Genomic DNA, 18,977 nt, shown 5'->3' on the forward strand with positions numbered 1-18,977 from the left:
ATGACCTTTTATTTGGAGGGTGAGAGCAAGCGATGATGTGTTTTCAGGGATTCTGCACGCCCCGCCGGCAAAGGCAGGATTGAGCCGCTCGGAGAGTGGATTCTCCGTGTCAATTCCAGGGGAGGCTGCAGCGCCTCCAGCCCCGCCTCTGTGGTCCGACAGGGTGGCCGTCCTGTCTGGGACCTGCTCCTCGCATGCCCACTGTGGCTGGGAACCCCCCAGTGCTCCTTGCCCGTCTCTGACCATGACGTTCACGTCCCCATGGTGACAGACCCCCCAGCCGTCCGTCTCTGTTCCACGGGGTCAGGTCCTCCGCCACCGTGGCGGCCCTGCTTTCCTCCAGCTCCCACCCCGCTCTGCACTCATGTCCATCCCCGCCTGCCGGACGTGACCTGGCAGCTCCTGGGCCCTTTGCTGGTCCAGCCCTCTCCCCGGCCAGGACCGCCCAGCCACCTAACTTTCCAGGCCTCTCACTCGCCTCATCCGAATGAAACCCATCTCCATGAAGGGGCTCCTGCTTCCCACCCCCCACTCATGGCTTCTCCCGTATTCTCTTTTTCTATTTGGCCAGGCCACAGGGTTTGCGCGCCTCCTGAAGGTGGAAGTGTGGAGTCCTAACCACAGGACTGCCAGGGAGGTCCAACTCCTCTCACATTTTCTAAACAGGGAAATCCTGAAATTCCCCTGAAATTCTGTCCAGCCCCTCACAGTGGCCCCCGTCCAGGGGCCTGGGAGGGGCCGTATCATGAACTGAACGCTCCCCTCCAAAGCTCACAGGATGAAGCTCACACCCCAGGGCCCCAGAACATGACTGTATTTGGAGCTAGGATGTTTGAAGACATAATTAAGTTTAAATGGAGTCTTCAGGACAGGCCTGGATCTGACTGTCTTCCTTATGAGGAGACTAGGACGCAGCTGGGCACAGACAGACGATGTGTGAGGACACAGGGAAAAGACAGATGTCCACACGCCCAGAGGAGAGGCCTCCTGAGGAGCCAAGAGGAGAGGCCTCCTGAGGAGCCAAGAGGAGAGGCCTCCTGAGGAGCCAAGCCTGCCGGCGGACCCTGCAGCTCCAGCCTCCAGAGCCGAGTCACGCGCATTTGGTGTGGCTAACACCTGGAAAAGGCTCTTGCGAGTCCTGTGGACTGCAAGGAGATCCAACCAGCCTGTCCTAAAGGAGATCAGCCCTGGGTGTTCACTGGAAGGACTGACGCTGAAGCTCCAATACTTTGGCCACCTCATGCGAAGAGGTGACTCACTGGAAAAGATCCTGATGCTGAGGAATACTGAGGGCAGGAGGAGAAGGGGACGACAGAGGATGAGATGGTTGGATGGCATCACTGACTCAATGGATGTGAGTTTGAGCAAGCTCTGGTCACTAGAGAAAGACGGGGAAGCCTGGCGTGCTGCAGTCCACGGGGTCGAAAAGAGTCGGCCATGACTGAACAGCAGCAACAACGCCTGCCATGGAGCGCACCCTCCTCCGCTCCCGGGGGATGACCCACAGCTGCTCCTCCACTCAGCACACCAGCGGAGAGGGGACGGCACCGGGGCCAGACATGAGGCCGACACGGGGGCGGCAGGGACAGACCTGAGAGGCACAGGGGGTGGTGCCCGGGCAAACCTGACGGGAAACCTGGTTCTGCATCTAGAAAGGAAAGAGGACAGGGCGTGAAGCTCCGTGGGCACCGCCGTGCTCGCCACTCACCAGCCGGTCCAGCCCACCTCCTTACCCCAGGCATCACCCTGGCATCCTCTGTGAGGCCCCATGGCCCAGCTGCACACACGGGTTTGGGCATCGATTCAGGGGTCTGCCTGTCCCCTCGGACCGCAGGCTCACAAAGGCCGGCAAGGGGCTGGGGTCCCTCGAGAAGCTCAGCCCAACCCCTGAGGCTCAGCCACCCCCAGGAAGACACACATCACAAGCTGCCATCTCAAGGGAGACATGCCGTGGGAGGCGGGACACACAGGGTCTGTGTTTTCCTGCTGTCCCGGTGGCCCGTTTGGCTAGGCAAAAATGCTGGGCATGTACTCTTGGCACATCTGAGAAAAACTTTGATGCTCAGCTTCCTTCCTGTGAAATGGAAAAGCCTGCCTGGAAGGCTCTTTCCATTGCTGAGGACTCAGAGGCGCAGCCTGCTAAGGAATTGGCTCCGGTGAATCACCCTTGCCTTTACCTCAGTTCAGTTGACTCCAGCTCACGACAGGGAGTCCCTTCTTCACAAAGCCGACTCATACTGGGTGTTTCAGAAGAAAGCGCCCCTAAGCTGAGAGCACCAGCAGAGCCACAAGGACTGACCCCAGGCCCCGAGGGACGTTTCCTGGCACTGTCGGGGTGGCACCGGGGTTACTGACACCACGGCCCTGCCAGAAGGGGGCCTGGGCTGCTGGCGCGGCAGCAAGGTGGTCCAGCCTTCTCCTGCACGTTTCAGGGTCCCGAGCAGGCAGCTGGGCAGCCACATGGTGCCCGCCCCCCGCTGTGCCCTGGTTCCCAGCCCAGGAGAAGCAGGCTCCTCTAGCAGCAGCCCCCACCCCCGCGACGTCCGCTGGGTCACGGAGCCCCGACGGAAGGGGGCTGAGTCCAGCGGTTTCCCCCAAATCAGGAGACCTGGGCTTTCTCTCACCTTCTGTCTCCCCTGCTTCCAACTTGCCCGAAGGAGCCTCACGATCAAACCCAGCGCCCAGCTGCGTTCTCTGGGGTGCTGTTCACACGTGCCCAAGGCCGGGCAGTCGTCCAGCCCCGTCCACCCAGCTCGGCCCCGGGAGGCTCCGTCCCACAACAGGGCCAGGGCGTGCCTGGCTCTCACTAAGGTTGGACACAAGCTGTGTAAACACAGAGAGAGGTCAGCGCGCCCTCGTCTCCACGTTAAAGCCGAGGGGCTGAGGCTCTGAGACGGCTGGTGGTTGGCCCAAGGCCACAGAGGCTTCAATGGCAGGTCTGGCTCTCCCACCCCGCGGCCACTGCAAATTCCGCTAGAACATCCTCGCTCGGGGTCAGTCTCCCGATCCTTGTGTTCGGGCCCCCAGGGCAGCCTCACCAAGCCTGGCTTCTCTCTGCTCAGCGGCCCCATGGTCAGTGCAGGGGCTCTGGCTTCCTCCTCTGGGTGCGCCCCCCCTCACCCCGCAGTAAGCAGCCAGGACCTCCGTGCGCTCTCAGGGTAGGCATGACCACAGGCAGCCGCAGCCTGCGGGAGACCAGCCCTCCCGTCCAGGCTCCCTCGGGTCCTACCGGAGCAGGAGCCGCCAGGCTGGCCTTGCCTCAGCCACCTTCTCCACGCACTGAGGCCTCTCCAGCTACTCAGCAGACACAGTGCCGCTCCTTCCCACGGCTCTGAAATCCTCCTTCAATCCCCACCTGTTCACGGCTCCTCAGACTGGGGCGCCACACCAGAACAGGGCCGGCCCCTGAGACCCACCCTTCCACACACCTGCCAAGTCCTGGCTCCAGGAAGCCAGGCTGTCCCCCAACCCCGCCCGCCAGGCCCATCCAGCCAGCCGTGTCCCACCCCGACTCACAGGCAAGCGTCCTGCACCCTGGAGCTGGCCCAGGCGTCTCTCCCTGGCCAGACACTGTAGGGCAGGGACCCTGGTTCACCTCTGTGTTCCTGGTGCCCAGCCTGGAAGGCACAGCAGGTGCTCGGGGACCGTGTGTTGAACGACGGTACAATCTCATGCCCAACGAGGCACTGGGGACGGGCGGTTAGGACCACAGCCTTCCGACAGGGACCCCCCGGGCACCCTCGGCCAACACGCGTCCTTGTCCTGGGGGGCAGCCCTCCCCCCGGGGGGACATGCAGTCAGGGATCTTCCAGGAGTGAGGAAGGGTTGCTCTTCCTATCCTGGCTCGCTCGCAGGGACTCCAGAGCTGGCCTCGGGGGCTGGAGGGGGGTCCTGGAGCCCACTGGGCCTGGCATGCTTAATTAGCTGAGCGCTGAGCATCCCTCCAGATGGGCAACTTAGCGCTCGTCTGGGTTGCCAGGTTTCAGCAGAGCCACCTCCGCCTGGAGACTGGATTCAGAGAGAGTGACGCCACCTCTGCGGTATCCCCCGGGTTGACGGCCACCGAGCTGACCCCGCCAGGCTGACCCAGAGCTGACCGGGTCCGGCAGGTTCATGCTCGTTAGCTGGCTCCCACTCAATGCACCCTACAGAAAAACACAGCTCTCTCCTGCCGCGCAGGCCAGCAGTGGTCAGCTGGCTGGGAGAGCTGTCTCCACGGGGCCCGAGTGACCAGCAAAGTCACCTGTGCCCTCCTGTGCACCTGCTCCGCCCATTGATTGCCCTGCCCACCCACTGCCCTGCCCACCTGCTCTGCCCACCCACTGCCCTGCCCACCTGCTCTGCCCACCGACTGCCCCATCCACCCACCGCCCTGTCCATTTGTTTCCTGGCCTGCCCAGGGTTTATTCTCATTTCTCAGGCGAGACAGAAGAGGCTCTGAGGGGTATGGGTGGGGAGGGTGAATCAAGGGACATGCAGGGCATGACCAGGGCCTGGATCCTGTCGCCGGACAAAAGGGACAGCTGTCCCGAGGCTGCCGGCCTCTGCCCTCAATGTTCCCAAAGCATCTGTGGAGATGAGCCCCGGAAGCCAACTCTGGGGCCGTGACCAGCCCCCAAGACAATGGTCCTTCTTTCTGCCCTGTCCTGCCAGCCTCCAGCACCCAGAGGGCCTCCTTCCCGCTGGGCCAGTGGCCCACAGTCATCCAGGGTGGGGCTCCAGGCTGAGACAGACATGCCTGCTGCCTCCAGGCCTGAGCCGGGCTCCCTGCAGGCCCTGAGGCCAGCTCAACAGTGGGTACAGCATCCAGGGCTGGCACCAGTCACCCTGACCTGATCGGGGGAGGCGCAGGGCACAGAGGACCCCGGGCACTTGGTCCTCCTCCATGGAGCCCTCCTGGCCTGGCCACGGCCACCGTTCCCCAGGTCCTCATACCACGCCGGGTATTGTGAGAGGCCCCCAGCCCTCGGACGTGACCTGCAGGTAAGTCCACCCGCTCCTGCCTCTATCCTCCGATCAGCAGCAACTTCGGGCCAGGGCTTGTGACAGGCACCTTGGTGCCCCCAGCCGAGAACCGGGCTTGGCACAGCCAGACCCTCGCTGAAGCTGTGCTAAATGAATGGATCATGAAGGGGTGGACCCACGGAAAGCAGAGGCTTCCAAACCCACTGAAATCAACGCTAAAGGAAAAGGGAGACTTTCCCTCTGCTGACTTCTCTCAGAACGGGCTTGGCAAGTGTCTGTTGAACTGCTGGGTCCCACCCTCCCTGAGGGGCCCATACGAGGAGGAAGGTCCCCTCCACCAGCCCGTGACCCAGCGCGTCTCCTAGGACAATGTTCATGAGGGTGGATCTCTGAACCAACCCCTCCGCCGCAAATTCCCAGCCCTAAGCACCACCGCGTCTGCTGGGTCTGGGGACGGTTTCCGCTCGGGCTCCACCCACTGCCCACAGCTGAGGGTGGGGGGCTCTGCAGCCCTGGACTCCCTCGCTCCCACGATGGAAGTGTCACTAAAGGACTCGGTGAGCAGAACCAGCATCTCCAGCAGAGAGCAGAGTGCCCCCAACAGCAGGCCTCTGCCCCTTTCCTTCAGGGCCCGAGTTCCTCTGCATGGTGCTCCCGTTCTGACGCACGCAGGTGCAGAGACCCTCAGGGGTCACTGAGATCTCCCCCAGAGTAGTCTGCCTCCCACACTCATCCTGGGGCGCTGCCTCACTCTCCAGCCTCTGTTCCACTCAGCCCCACGCCCCGCCGTTCAGCCTGACCTCTGAACCTGGAGCTGCCACCAGCAAAGCAAGCCCTGCGCCTGCCCCCAAAAGGAATTCTGGGCATCCCACAGTCTTGAGTCCGAGAGGCCTGGCTCCCAGCTCTTTCAGGAATCCCAGAGTCACTCCGCACACCCCGCTTGATTTCCCGCAGGCACGCCAGCCATCCTACGGTCCCCCAGCTGTCATTTCCCCATCCGGATGCAGACCCGCCGCTGCTCTGAGGCATTTGAGTCATCAGGGTCTTCAAGGGCCCATCTGCCCAGTGGCTCATCTGTAGTCTGTTTGGAGACTTTCAAAGTCTGGGCGAGGCCTGGGCGCCCTGTGTGGGGGCAGGCGTGGGAGACCGGGGGTTGCTGGGACAAGGCCAGGAGTTCAGTGGGTCACACAGCACTGGCCCTCCGGGGTGGGGGGTGTGTGCACTTGCTCCTGGTGTCTGCAGGGTGTGGATCCCAGTGGAGGTCCTGCAGGAGTGGGGGTGGTCCCTGACAGAGCAAAGCTGGTTGCCAAGCCTCCCCTTGAGGGGCCTGGGGTGGTGGGGGACCCCTGGCTGCAGTTTACCTGGATTCACTCCCTCCCTTCACCCTGCAAACACTTCTCTGTCATCTGCCATGCTCAACTGGGGGCTGGGGGGGCAGTTCAAGACGCAGGAGACTGGAGCCTGGTGGAGAGGCTCTGGGGGAAGAGGGTGTGAGTGGAGGCGTCGGTGAGGTTTCAGGGGATGACATTCTAGGTGGATCTGAAAGCACACAGGAGGAGTCTGCTGGGTGGCAGGGTGCCAGGCACGAGAGGGCGGCCCCGGCAGGAGGAACGTGTTTCTGCAGGCGCGGGCAGAGGACTCCTGCCCTGCTGACCGCCCCAGCCAAAGGGAGCTTGCCTGCTCTGCCCTGGGGCCTCTGCCTGAGCCCCCGGCCCTGCCTGGGACCCACCACCCCTCTTCAGGGTTCCGCTCCCACTCAATTCCTCTGGAGGACCCCCTCCATGTCCCCCCCGCCCCCATCCCCAGGAAAGTTGGTCCTTCCCCTGCTCTCCGATCCCGCCAGCCTGTTGCATCACTTGCTTGTCGGGGCACTGATTTCTGTCTCTCTTGGGGACACCAGCCCAGGAGGGCCCAGCCGGCCCCCTCCCTCATGCGGCACCTCTGGCCGGGTGCCCCAGCAGGGCCTCTGCAGGATGAAGAGTCTTGTCTGGCCCAGAGGGAGGGCTGGCCTGGCCTAGACCGGGGTCCTGCCCTGCTTCTAGAAGGTGATCAGTGTCACTCCTGATAGGAGCTCTCTGTTTGGGGGGAGGGCACTCACTACACCTCCAAGGTCTCAGGGTGGGGCGGGCCACGCCAGAAAGACCAGCCCTGAGATGCTGGCGGTCCTGGTGATGTCACCGTGAGAGTGAAAGCAACCACATGGCACTCAATCAATAGACCAGTCAATCGACTAACAGAGCCCCGATAAAATCTCCGGCCACGGGGCTTCCCTGGGTGGCAATGCCTGGTGTGTGCTGATGCTGGGAGGTGTGGAATCCGGATTCCACTGGGAAAGGACGGTGGCAGCCTGGGTCCAGACCACTCCCTACCTTCCCAGACCCTGCCTCACGCTGGGCTGAGTCCACTCCACCCTCCCCGGGATAAACCTTAACCAGGCTGCAACACTTTTCACTGAGTCCTTCTAACTTGTTATTGAACCTGAGGGCATTTGGGGAGACCCTGTGAACCAGCTGTTGGCATCAGAAAGAAGCATGGACGTTCTTGTGGACTTTTAGGAGATCTGCTAACTTTTCAGTGGTCCCTGAACTTTTGCAGCCATTGGCGTCCACTGAACAAAGGCGGGCCAGGGCAGGGAGCCCCAGGGCCGGCCAGCAGCTGATCTGCTCTTTCCACCTGGACACTCGCGGGCCTCGGGCCACCTGCCCTACAGCCCTTTGGAACTGACCACTGAGCCTGCAGAGGAACCAGCACCCCCTCAACTGTGTGATGTTGCTCAGAAGCTGGGAGAGGGCATCGGAAGAGACTGAATTCCACCAACCGTGTTTTTGTCTTCAGTTCTGGCTGCTTGTCGACACGCTGGGTGCCAAATGGAGGAGCCTGTGGACAGATTGCCAAGAAGAAGTGTTAATCTGGATTCCCAGATGTAGGGCTCCCTGGGGTCAGGAGAAGGGGTCAGTGTCCACACTAGGGACCTGCCGCCCTCCTCTGTGGTGATCACACTGGGGCCCTGCAGGCCTCCTCTGTGCCAAGTCACAGGTTTCTCCGGGGTCTGGGGCTCGCAGGGCTCAGGGGCTCACAGTCCCACTGGCGACATGGAATAAACAAGTAACGCATCCCCATGAGCCAATGCTCCCACAGGAACCCTCGAATCCCCCGCACCCAGAGGAGGCTTTCGAGGAAGGCTCTGTGGGTGGCTTCTATTCAGAGCCAGACAATTCAGGCAGCAGATAAAGGGGGCTGCTCCATGGCCTCCACCTGCTCCTCTCTGTGAGGTGGGCATTGTCAAGCCCAGCCATGGGCACAGTGGAGGATGGAGCTGGGCACGACCTGAAAGGGAGATGAGGGCTTTAGGGAGGGGCTCTCAGCTGGAAGGCGGGAAGGAGGACTCTCAGGCGGGAGCCTCAGGCATGGGCTGGAGAGTGGGACGCGGGCTGAGGGTCCAGCCCCTCACTGATTCCTGGGGTGTCTGAGCTGTCTCGGTCACGCCGGCCCCACCCAGCTTCCCCGTCTATGGCCCCATCATCAGGGTCACAGGTCCCCAACGGCCGTATGTGCTGAGTTGCTTCAGTCGTGTCTGCCTCAACGGAGCATAGCCCACCAGGCTCCTCTGTCCACAGGATTCTCCAGGCAAGAGTCCTGGGATGGGGTGCATGCCCTCCTCCCGGGGATCCTCCCCACCCGCGGATCAAAGCTGTGTCTCTCATGTCTCCTGCACTGGCAGACAGGTTCTTTACCACGAGCGCCCTCCCGGCTCCCCACCCAAGGGTCCTGCTCGTCTCTAATTCCAGCTCGACCTCCCCAGACCTCAGGCCTTTCCCACCTTCCCTCGGGGGCCAACAATAATCCCACCTCAGCAGGCCACTGGGAGAACTTAATACAGGTAATAACTTCAGGGTCCGGAGCCCCTGCTCCCCACCTTGCTGAACCTCAGCCGGACCCCCGTGTGCCGTCCAGCCACCCACAGCCCACTCACACGCCCTCTGCCGGTGGAAGGCTTCCGCCCGCTGGTGCCAGGCCAGCCCACGTCCCCTGGGAGACGGGAGCTGTGCCCATGCCGTCTCAGGCCCCCCGAAAAGCCACACAGAGTAGACACAGGAGGGGCCTGACCCTGTGGCAGGAAGGAGCTACACCCCGTTTCTGCCTGCAAAGCCTCTAAGTCACGTGAGTTAACATTTGGGAAGGGAGCTCATTTCTGCCCCTCCCTGGAAAAACACCTGTACCAACTTGGAGCTCCCAGATAGACTGGGAACTGACTGGAGTGTGCACAGCTTTTATTTAAAAAAAAAAAAAAACAGTTTATGATTACAAAGGTAATAGATGTTCTTTTTAATTAAAAAATGTACTTTTTCGGCAGCCCCAAGTCTTAGCTACAGTATGCAGGATCCTTAGTTGCAGCACGTGGAATCTAGTTCCCTGGCCAGAGATGGAACCTGGGCCCCCTGCACTGGTAGTGAGGAGTCTTAGCTGCTGGGCCCACCAGGGAAGTCCTCGTAATAGATAACTCTTTACTAAAATTTAAACAAGACCTTAAAGGAATAAGCAAGACAATGAGAATTGCCTGTGGCCTCCTGCTTGCTGTCGTCCAGTGTACATGTACACATTAAATGCAATGTTTTTACACAGTTTTGTATCCTGTGAGTTTTGCTTTAAAACGTCTTCGTGTTCCTCCACATAATTAAATATCAAACGTGTAACTTTTAACGGCTGCATGATATTCCATCGTAAGGATCAATAGGAATCTCTTTATCTGCTCCTTGACTGCTATTTCCAACGTTTTATTTCTAGCTAAAGTCATTGGAACTCCATGAAACACAAGTTCCACTTCATCTCTCTTACTGACTTGAAGGCTTCCTAAAACTGGGTCCTCCTGGCTCAGAGAGTGTAGGCATTTTTAAGGCTTTTGAGGCATTTTGGCTATTTCCCAATTTTCGCTCCACCAACCAGGTAAGAGACCAGTCTACTCCAATTCTCCAAACAGTGGGGCGTGTCTGTCCTTTAACCTTTGTTGATCCAATGGGGAAAATAGCATTTAACTGTTATTTTAATCTGGGTACCCCTGATAATTGGGCTTCCCTTGCAGCTCAGTGGTAAAGAATCCACCTGCCAAGAAGACTCGAATTTAATCCCTGGTCCAGGAAGACCCCCTGGGAGGAGGAAATGGCAACCCACTCCAGTATTCTTGCCTGGAGAATCCCATGGACAGAGGAGCCTGGCGGGCTACAGTCCATAGTGCTGCAAAAGAGCTGGACACGACTGAGTGACTAACAGAACAGCCACCCCTGTAATTAGTGAGTGCCAACCTTCTTCCCTGTGTGCACCGAGTCTGCAGGCAGGCAGGTGCATGCGGGGCTGGGAGGCGGGGCTGGTATTCGGTGGGAATTGGGGGAGGGGGGCTGCCTTATCTCCCTCAGAGGCCAGAGGTCTCACCAGGACCCTGCTCCTTTGAGCTTTTGCTGCTTGGGATTCATCCATCAAACACACCCTCCTGGAGCCCCAGCACGCAGATGGACCAGGCAGGCAGAGGGTCTCACGGTGTCTGCACAGGGCAGGGGCCTCGCCGTGTGACTTCCGTGCTCCATGGAGCAGGTGTGAAAACCACTGACCGGCTCTGCACCTCAGGGCGCAGACTGGGGAACAGGAGGCTGGGGGGACAGGCTCTGACACTCCACAGGAGGTCAGGACGGGTCCAGTTTTAGAAGCGGGGAGCCGGCCTCGGCCCGGAGCCATGAAGAGCATCTTTGTCCTGAGACTGGGTCCCCTTGATGGCGAGCTCGTGTCCTGAGCTCCCGTGCCTGGCGTCAGTACGTCCTGAAAGTGCTGTCACCGTGGGGCTGGGTGCCTTGGGCTTCAGGGGGCCTCCTCCCCACCCAAGACATCCTGGCACAGCTGGGAGGGGCCCAAAGGACCCCTTTGATAAGCTCTCAAGACTAAAGAACAAGAGGGGACACTGGGGACCAGGCCATCCCGGCTGACGTCAGCCCCCGAGCTTGTCTCAGAAAGGCAGGCCTGTGTGACACACGGTCCCTGGGTGAGGTCATCCCACGGCCCATCTGGGTGACACTGTGCAGCCTCCTCGGCTTGCCTCTGGGATCACAAGACAGAAAAGACACTGTGACCACAGTGGGAGGCAGGGGAGGGGTCTCAGCATCCAACCATCCTGCCGGGCCCTTCGGGGAAGGCCTCCAACCTGCGAACATAGGTCCAGCAAGAATCCTGCTGAGCTGCCTTAGTCGGGGTGCGCAGGGACTCCCCAACCCTTGATATATGCCCAAGCTCCTTGGCCCCTGCCTCTGACTTGGCATCTAGGTCCCGGGCCTGTCTTCACTAAGGGGTCCCCCTCCGCTTTCCTCTTGATAATTTTCCATCCACCCATTTCCCTGACCCCCAGCGCCTTGGCTATAAATCCCCTGCACCGTCCTTGTCGAATTCGGCCTGATCCCTCTCCCCGACTGCCATGTCCTGAATAACGTCTTCCTACTGGCCACCTCATGCGACGAGTTGACTCCCTGGAAAAGACTCTGATGCTGCGAAAGGTTGGGGGCGGGAGGAGAAGGGGACGACAGAGAATGAGATGGCTGGATGGCATCACCGACTCTGTGGACATGAGTTTGAGTGAGCTCCGGGAGTTGGTGACGGACAGGGAGGCCTGGCGTGCTGTGGTTCATGGGGTCGCGGAGGGTCGGACACGACCGAGCGACTGGACTGGACTGACCTGAACCATTCTGACAAGCATGTGAGCAATCTTTCCTTATCAAGGTCAGGAGTGAATAAGCCCCAAGTGGTGGGTGGTGGGGGGAGAGGTCCGTCGAGATGATAAAACTAAGTGCAGTTCAAAGGAGACCTGCCCGCTCCCCAGGCAGCAGACACGTAAAGAAATAGCTGGGAGCTGGGTGCTCCGGTCTGAGTGTTAGTGTAATTTTTTTAACAAGCAGCAATGAGCTACGAAGAAGGCTCCCTGCCGAAGGAGGGAGGGGATGACCGGCCGTGACCTGCTGTTTCTCCAGGTCTGGCCACAGGATGCCTTTATTCTATGGCTACTGTGATCTGAATGGTGAATGGGTCTGGGATTTCCCACGGAATGGGTGAGAAGGTTGGCCGTGCCTTTCTCTAAAGCTGTCTTGACCGATGCTGTGGTGACTCCCCTGACCGGGAAAGAAGCCTCAGGAGCAGCCCGTGGCCTCCACAACCCCTCATCAGCCTGCAGGGTAGAGGGAGGGGTGGGGGGAAACCCTGACACTTGCCTGCCCACCCCGGGCTATGGGCCTTTCAGGACAGCTTTGAAGCAATCAGACTGCATGCTCCTGGGACCACACGTCCACCAGTCCTGGATCCTGCTCTTGAGTGGGGTCTCTGTGGGGAAAGCCTGCCGGCCCTGACACCGGTCCCCGCTGGGAGGAGGGGCTCCCTAACCAGCAGGAAAGCTCACCGACCCGCCAGCGCACCCGGGACAGGGCGCGGGTCCCCGAGTGCCTGTCCGGTGCCCGGGGTCCCGGGCGGCACGCTCCTCTGCTTACCTTGCAGGTACATCTCCTCGCCTTCCGCGAACATCCGGCCACACCGGACACATAGCGCGCACAGAGGGTGGTAGTGCTTCTCCCCCGCCTGGAAAAGGCACAGAGCACAGTGTGTCTGCCGGGGGCGGGGACTCGGACCAGCAGCATCAGCTGGGGCCACCGCCACGCCCCGCCGCCGCCGCGGGTGATCAGGTGAGGCGGGAAGGCCGGCCGTGCGGCGGAGAGTCCACACCCATGCGGCCGGGAGTCCACACGCGTGGGGACAGGTCGGGGCCCATGACACTCCAGGCTGTCCAGGGTGTGTGTGTGTGTGGACGTGCCCCTGCCCGCTGGGGGCCAGGCCTGGGAGCAGAGACCCGCCTCCAGAAGCAGCCACTTCTCCCATCTCCACCACCGCCAGGAGGCAGAGGGGGGCCAGGTCCCCGCACCCTGTATCTCGGTGGGGAGGGGACATCGAAATAACGTTACTTCCCCAGGGGGAGGGACAGGAGAGGCGGGCGAAAATGATAGGTCATTTTCATATCTCTGTATTGCTCACTTTTCTCCACCAGTGTTTTACTGTTTTCATTGTTCTTAAAATTCATCCAACTCAATTAAAATAGCAAAATTATCAAAACAAAGGACACTGGCAAGTTTGACTTATTTCTACATGAAAGTGAAAGTTGCTCAGTCACGTCCGACTCCTAGCAACCCCAGATTCTCCAGGCCAGAATACTGGAGTGGGTAGCTGTTCCCTTCTCCAGGGGATCTTCCCAACCCAGGGATCAAACCCAGGTCTCCCTCGTTGCATGTGGACTCTTCACCAGGTGAGCCACAAGGGAAGCCTGAGTATCAGGGAAGAAGAACCCGAAACAGACTCCCCTCCGGCATGGGGCCAGAGGCGCCAGTCCACATGGCCCAGCGTCTCCAGGCCGAGGGCTGCTTCCCACCGGGCACCCGGAACGTCCCACACTCCTCGCCAAAGCCGCCTCCTCTTGGAAGCTGCCTGTGACTGCTCCCTGCCCTGGGTCCCCCACAGTCCCATGGCCACAGGGCTGGACAATTCATCTGGAAATTCTTCCCCACCAGACAGTGAGCCTCTGAGGGCAGGGCTGGAGTGGGGCCACTGCAGGAACCCCTGGCCGCAGGGATCCATCTGGGGAGCAGGTCACAAGGCAGCAGTGGGCCCAGAGGAACGAGGGTGAAGCTGCCATTTCAGTGGAAACGCCCTGTGCTCAGAGCAGCTCCTACCCTGAGGTGTAAGTGGAGGGGTGGGAACAGCCCTGGCTTTAAACGGAAACCACCTGTTACCAGGTCTCCGTTGTCAACCGAGGACTCATGTGCTCTAAACACCGTGACCTCTGACCTGTCCTCACGCCTTCCCCAGGCAGGCACCCCGTTCACTCTCGGCACGGGGAGAGGGGACAGCCCACCCTCATGACGTCAGACAGCAGAAATTCTGCAACAGCCACTTGGGGGTCTATATGGCATATCCACCAGGCTCATCTACACTGAGGCAGGTGAAAAGAGAAAGCCGCGGGGATAGTTTCAAAGATGATGGGCTTGAAACCCCAGCTGGACCAAGGAGAATTAAGGCTGAGTGAAGAGACAGCCCCGTGGCCACCGTGTGGGGCCGGCCCTGCGTCCACTTGCTTCCTTCCATTTGGAAAGCTGAGACTAAAACTCCAACGCTTTAGCCACCTGATGCGAAGAGCTTACTCACTGGAAAAGACCCTGATGCTGGGAAAGAGTGAAGGTGGGAGAAGGGGACAACAGAGGATGAGATGTCTGGATGGCATCACCGACTCGATGGACGGGAGTTTGAGTAAACTCCGGGAGTTGGTGAAGGACAGAGAGGCCAGGTGTGCTGCGGTCCATGGGGTCGCAAAGAGTCAGACACGACTGCGCAACTGAACTGAACTGAACTGATTTGGAAAGCACCTCCCAGCCCAGCCCCTGGCAGACAACCCCACGCCTGGCTCCAAAAAATAGCAGCAACCAGGATACTGCCTGTTTCTGCATGGAGCAAGGGGACACCCTTTCACACACTGACGGGTCTTCATCCCTGTGACAGCCTAGGAGGTACATGACTAGCCTCGTTTTCATCAGGGCGCAGAGGGGCAGAGGAAGCTGAACAAGGCCACAGAGCAGGAGGGGTAGAGCCAGGAGTCCGGTCCTGTGACCCCTGCCCTGAGCTGGGTGGTCCCTGGCTCTGCAGCGTGCACCCCATATTCACACGCGCCTCCCCCACCAACAACCCCACTCCCTGAGCAATCAACACGGAGGCCTCAGACAGACCCAAGGCCTCGGACACCAGACACTGCAGAGCAGATCCCATATGGTTAGTATCAGGGTGGCCGCTGCCTTGGGGGCCCCAGGCGGTGTCTGGGGTGCTGGGCATGTGTTCTCCTGGCCGGGGTGCTGGTTACCTGGGTGTTTTCAGTTTGAGATTCATGAATTCCTCTGTGTGTCACATGCCAGGAAAAGAGTTTTCCCACAAAAGTATAAAACCACAGAAGAAAACCTCAGGGGTACATTTGCTGACCCCAGATTTGGCAGTGGCCTCTTGGATAGGACATGCAAAGCATGAGAGGAAGAACACGAGAGATAAATTGGACTTTGTAAAGATTAAAGACGTGTGTGTATCAAAGGACGTTATCAAGAAAGTGCAAAGATAAACTACAGATGGGAGAAGATATCTGCAAATCATAGATCTGATCGGGGCTGAGGATCCAGAACATATAAAGAATTGTTACGGCTCAACAACAAAAAGACAAAGGGCTCAGTTAAAAAATGTGCAAACGACGTGAAATGACATTTTCTTCCAAAGAAGATACAGCAACAGCCGAGAAGCAAATCAAAGACACTCACCACCACCGTCATTAAGGAAAAGCAAAGCCAAAAGCCAGCGAGGCACCGCCTCACACCTGCCAGTGAAACTGAATGTGTGCGTTGCTCTTTGAGACCCCATGGATGGTAGCCCGCCAGGCTCCTCTGTCCATGGGAGTTTCCAGGCAAGAACACTGGAGTGGGGAGCCATTCCCTTCTCCAGAGGATCTTCTCGACCCCGGGATTGGCTGAGTCTCCCACACTGCAGGCAGATTCTTTACCAGCGGGGTCACCAGGTCTAATTTAAATAAAACAAAATGGAAAATAACCAGTGCTAGTGAGGATGAGGAGAAATTGGAGCCCTGTACATTGGTGGTGAAATACAAGATGGTGCAGCTGATGGGAAAACAGTGTCAGTGGCTCCAAAAGGTAAACACAAAACTACCCGATAACCCGGTGAGCCTGCTCCTCCACACGTGAGAAAAATGAAGAGAACAAGAGAAATAAAAACACACGTCCACCCAAAAACCTGCACATAAACCTGCACAGAAGCACTACTGCCAACAGCCAGAAGGTAGAGCCAGCTCACATGTTCATCAGCGGGTGAGTGTGATAAACATGATGGAAGACTGTTCATAGATCTAGCCATAAAAAGAAACGAAGTCTTGACACTTGGGGCCCCGTGGTGTTTTATAAAGACATCAGTGTCTTTACGAGATGAGGCATCAGCATTTTCTGCCGTGGGGAACACAGGGAGAAGGTGGCCGTCTCCAAGCCAGGAACCCAAAGGGCTGGCACCCGACCTCGGAATTCCAGCCCACAGGAACGTGAGAAATGACTGTCTGTTGTCTGAGCCCAGCGGTTCACAGCACAGCAGCCCAGGCCAACTAGACACGCTCATAAGGTCAAACACAGACGTGTCTTCACGCCTTCCATCAGCCCCCATCGCTGCTTGGTGCTGTCTGGGTGTGGCCACGCGGGCCGGGCATTCCCCGTCATCGGAACATGGCTGCACCCCCTGCTCCACCCCCCCGAATACTGTCCAAGAAGGGCCTCAGCCATCAGCCCCCGGGGGTCACTGTGCCGCCGACCCCCCAGCCCCCGCACAGCAGGCAGCACAAGCCCCCTAAACCCAGCTGGGACTCAGGACGGCCCAGATTACCAAGGGGATGAAACGCCCATGAGGTTCTGTGGCGTGCGCCTTCACAATGGTGCCGCGTGCCTTCCGACAAGCGGCTGTCGTCTGTAACCAGGCAGAACAAGGCTCGTTAGGAGCACAGCATCCTGGGGCACCGAGCAAGCTCTGCTCCTCACCGACCCCCAGGCAGAGGGCAGGGCTCTGAGCGCCCCAAACGCGGAGGGCCGGGCTGGTACCACGGAGAAGTGGCAGAGCCTCTGGGTCCACAGCCCCCTCCCCTCCCTGCCGAGAGGAGCAGGCAAGCCCTCCACGCTCTCTTCTCCACGTGGAAAGCAGAGAGGCTGGGCCTCCCACAGCCCATCAGAGGCAGGCACACCCCTGCTCCTCCCAGACACCTCCACAGCCTCTTCCTGTCTCGGGAGAGCTGGCCTGGCCTCTGCCTACTTTCTGAGGCCTCCCCTGGGTCCCTCCTCCACCCACTCCACCAGGGCCAGTCCTGTAGGGCACACACGTCCCCACCAGCCCAGGTTGGCCAGCTCCCTGTGGCTGGTCCTGGCACATCCCCGGATTTGAAGCTAATTTAGTCTCCTTTGTGAATGACCAGAACCAGATCCAGATCTTAAAAGATCTAATCACAGAGCACGCCAATCAAATGAAATTCACCGAGAAGCTCATCAAAAACCTTTAGCAGGAAGCTCGCGGCAGGGGTGGGTGGGGGTGGGGTGAAGAAGCCCACACAGAGGGCTCTGCCACCCTAGACTCGCCCAAGGAGATTTCACCCAAAAAAGAAGAGCCTGGCTGTATGCTATGTCAGCAGAGACCCTCCCCAGAGCCCCTGACTCTGCCTGGACACACGGCTGATGCCACTGGGCTTGGGACAGGCTTGTGCTGGACTCAGGGGCTCGGGGGAGCATGTCGAGGCTGCCTTCCCCTCTCTCACCCCCACTCAATCTGGGGAGTCTGCTCCAGGACAGAGCCGCTTCCCCTTGTCCTCTGCTGTCCCCAGGCCCTAAGGCAGAGCCGCACGCAGAGGGGCTATCTCATAAAGATGTTCGGAATGGGGAAACAGCATCCACCCATCATGCATAACGGGGTCCTAGGTGACAGGGGGATTCTAGTCGGAGTGTGGGAGCAGAGACATAACACACGTCAGCTATCAAGGCTCTGAGAAGTCCTGCAGTGAGGACGTCGGCTTCCCCAACCCAGATGCCCGGGAATGTGGTGACGGATGGATGGCTGAAGACAAGGAGGGGAGATATTGCTCCTTCTGGTGCTGAGCAGGGACGCGGCGTCAGGCTGCAGGCAAGTCAGCATGTGCCTGCATGGGGGTCTCCATGTGTGTGTGTCTGTGGGTGTCTGTTTGTGCATCTATCTGTGTGTCTGTGTGCCTATGTATATCTCTGTGTGAGTATCTGAGTGTGTGTGTCTGTGTGTATCTGAGTGTGTGTCTGTGTGTCTATGTGGGTGTGTGTGCACACAATAAGCAAGGATGACATTTAAATGCTAACGGTAGTTTTTTTTCTGGGTGATGACTTTCATTACGGATGATTTTTGGTTTATTTTATGACAAACAAGTGTTCCTTCTGAGCGTGTTTTTAAAATAAACACATTCATTAAACTTTAAAAAGAGAGGGAGAGAGAGAAGCTGGGGCCTTGAGAAGCTGACTTCACATTCATTAAGTTTTAAAGAGAGAGAAAAGTTGACTGCACCTCTGTCCTTAGGAAATGCTTTTATTTGTTCAGAGTCGGGGCTTGGTTTCTCTCTGTGATAAAAGTCCTGCCTGCTCAGAAGGGTGAAAAGAAAGTACTGAAAAGGAGAGTGGGGCGCAAGTCTGCCAGCTCTGGAGCCATGGGGACGGTCCACGCAAAATGGAGAAACGTGTTCAGTTGTTCGGTCCTCCAGGCAGAGGAACTCCTGCCACGGTCACCCCTGGGAGCCCAGCCCCCAGGCCAGGGCGGGACAGCGGGAAGGAAGGGTCTGCAAGGCGAGTGGAGGGCAGAGGAAGGAGGAGGAGGAGGGAGGGAGGCAGAGAGGAAGCAGTCAAGGGAGGACGGGGCTAATTAGTGGTTCCAGAGGAACCCTGGGCTTCTCGTTACCATGGAGACAGCCAGGCTGCAGGAGGCAGGTAGGACCAAAGTTAAGGAGGGTGGGGCTGAGCAAGAAGTGCCCGCCGCCCCCAATCCCCCCTGTTCCTGCTAATACCGGTGAGAACAAGAAGAGAAGGTGGTGAGGGGGCACCGAGCCGGGGGCACCCCTCACCGGGCACCTCCTCCCCGGATCAGACCCTGCTCGGTCTTCTCAGAGCCCGGTCCCCTGGCGATGCACCAGCCCGCCTTCCAGCTCGCTCTGCAGAGCGACCCATCCCCGGGAGCCAGCCCTGCAGCAGGGCTGCTCCCACGCTCCGGGGGCCAGCCAGCCAGCCAGCCGGCAATGGGGTCGGGGCCCGCGTCAGCCCCTCCCGGGTCCCCTGTGGACCCAGCGTGGAGCAGGCTCATGGGGACAGACACCCCAGACACGCAGGATGCAGACAAACATGGGGTAGAGGATGCTC

The 18,977-nt window shown here is 59.2% G+C and overlaps 1 protein-coding gene across 3 annotated transcripts in view; it reads right to left on the reverse strand.

Annotated features, from left to right (window-relative positions):
- ABLIM2 (actin binding LIM protein family member 2) overlaps window positions 1–18,977 on the reverse strand; it is a 169,935-nt gene that overhangs the window by 76,493 nt on the left and 74,465 nt on the right. For all 3 annotated transcript variants that reach the window (XM_088836565.1, XM_088836564.1, XM_088836563.1), the window contains 2 exons: window positions 12,480–12,567; window positions 7,784–7,842 (listed from right to left, as the gene is read on the reverse strand). In XM_088836565.1, the coding sequence (XP_088692691.1) occupies window positions 7,784–7,842; window positions 12,480–12,567 (147 nt within the window). The remainder of the gene's footprint in view (window positions 1–7,783; window positions 7,843–12,479; window positions 12,568–18,977) is intronic.

Source organism: Moschus berezovskii, chromosome 5 (genome assembly GCF_049115385.1).
Source record: "Moschus berezovskii isolate FMDL1 chromosome 5, NW_MosBer_1.0, whole genome shotgun sequence".
Classification (NCBI taxonomy): Eukaryota; Metazoa; Chordata; class Mammalia; order Artiodactyla; family Moschidae; genus Moschus; species Moschus berezovskii.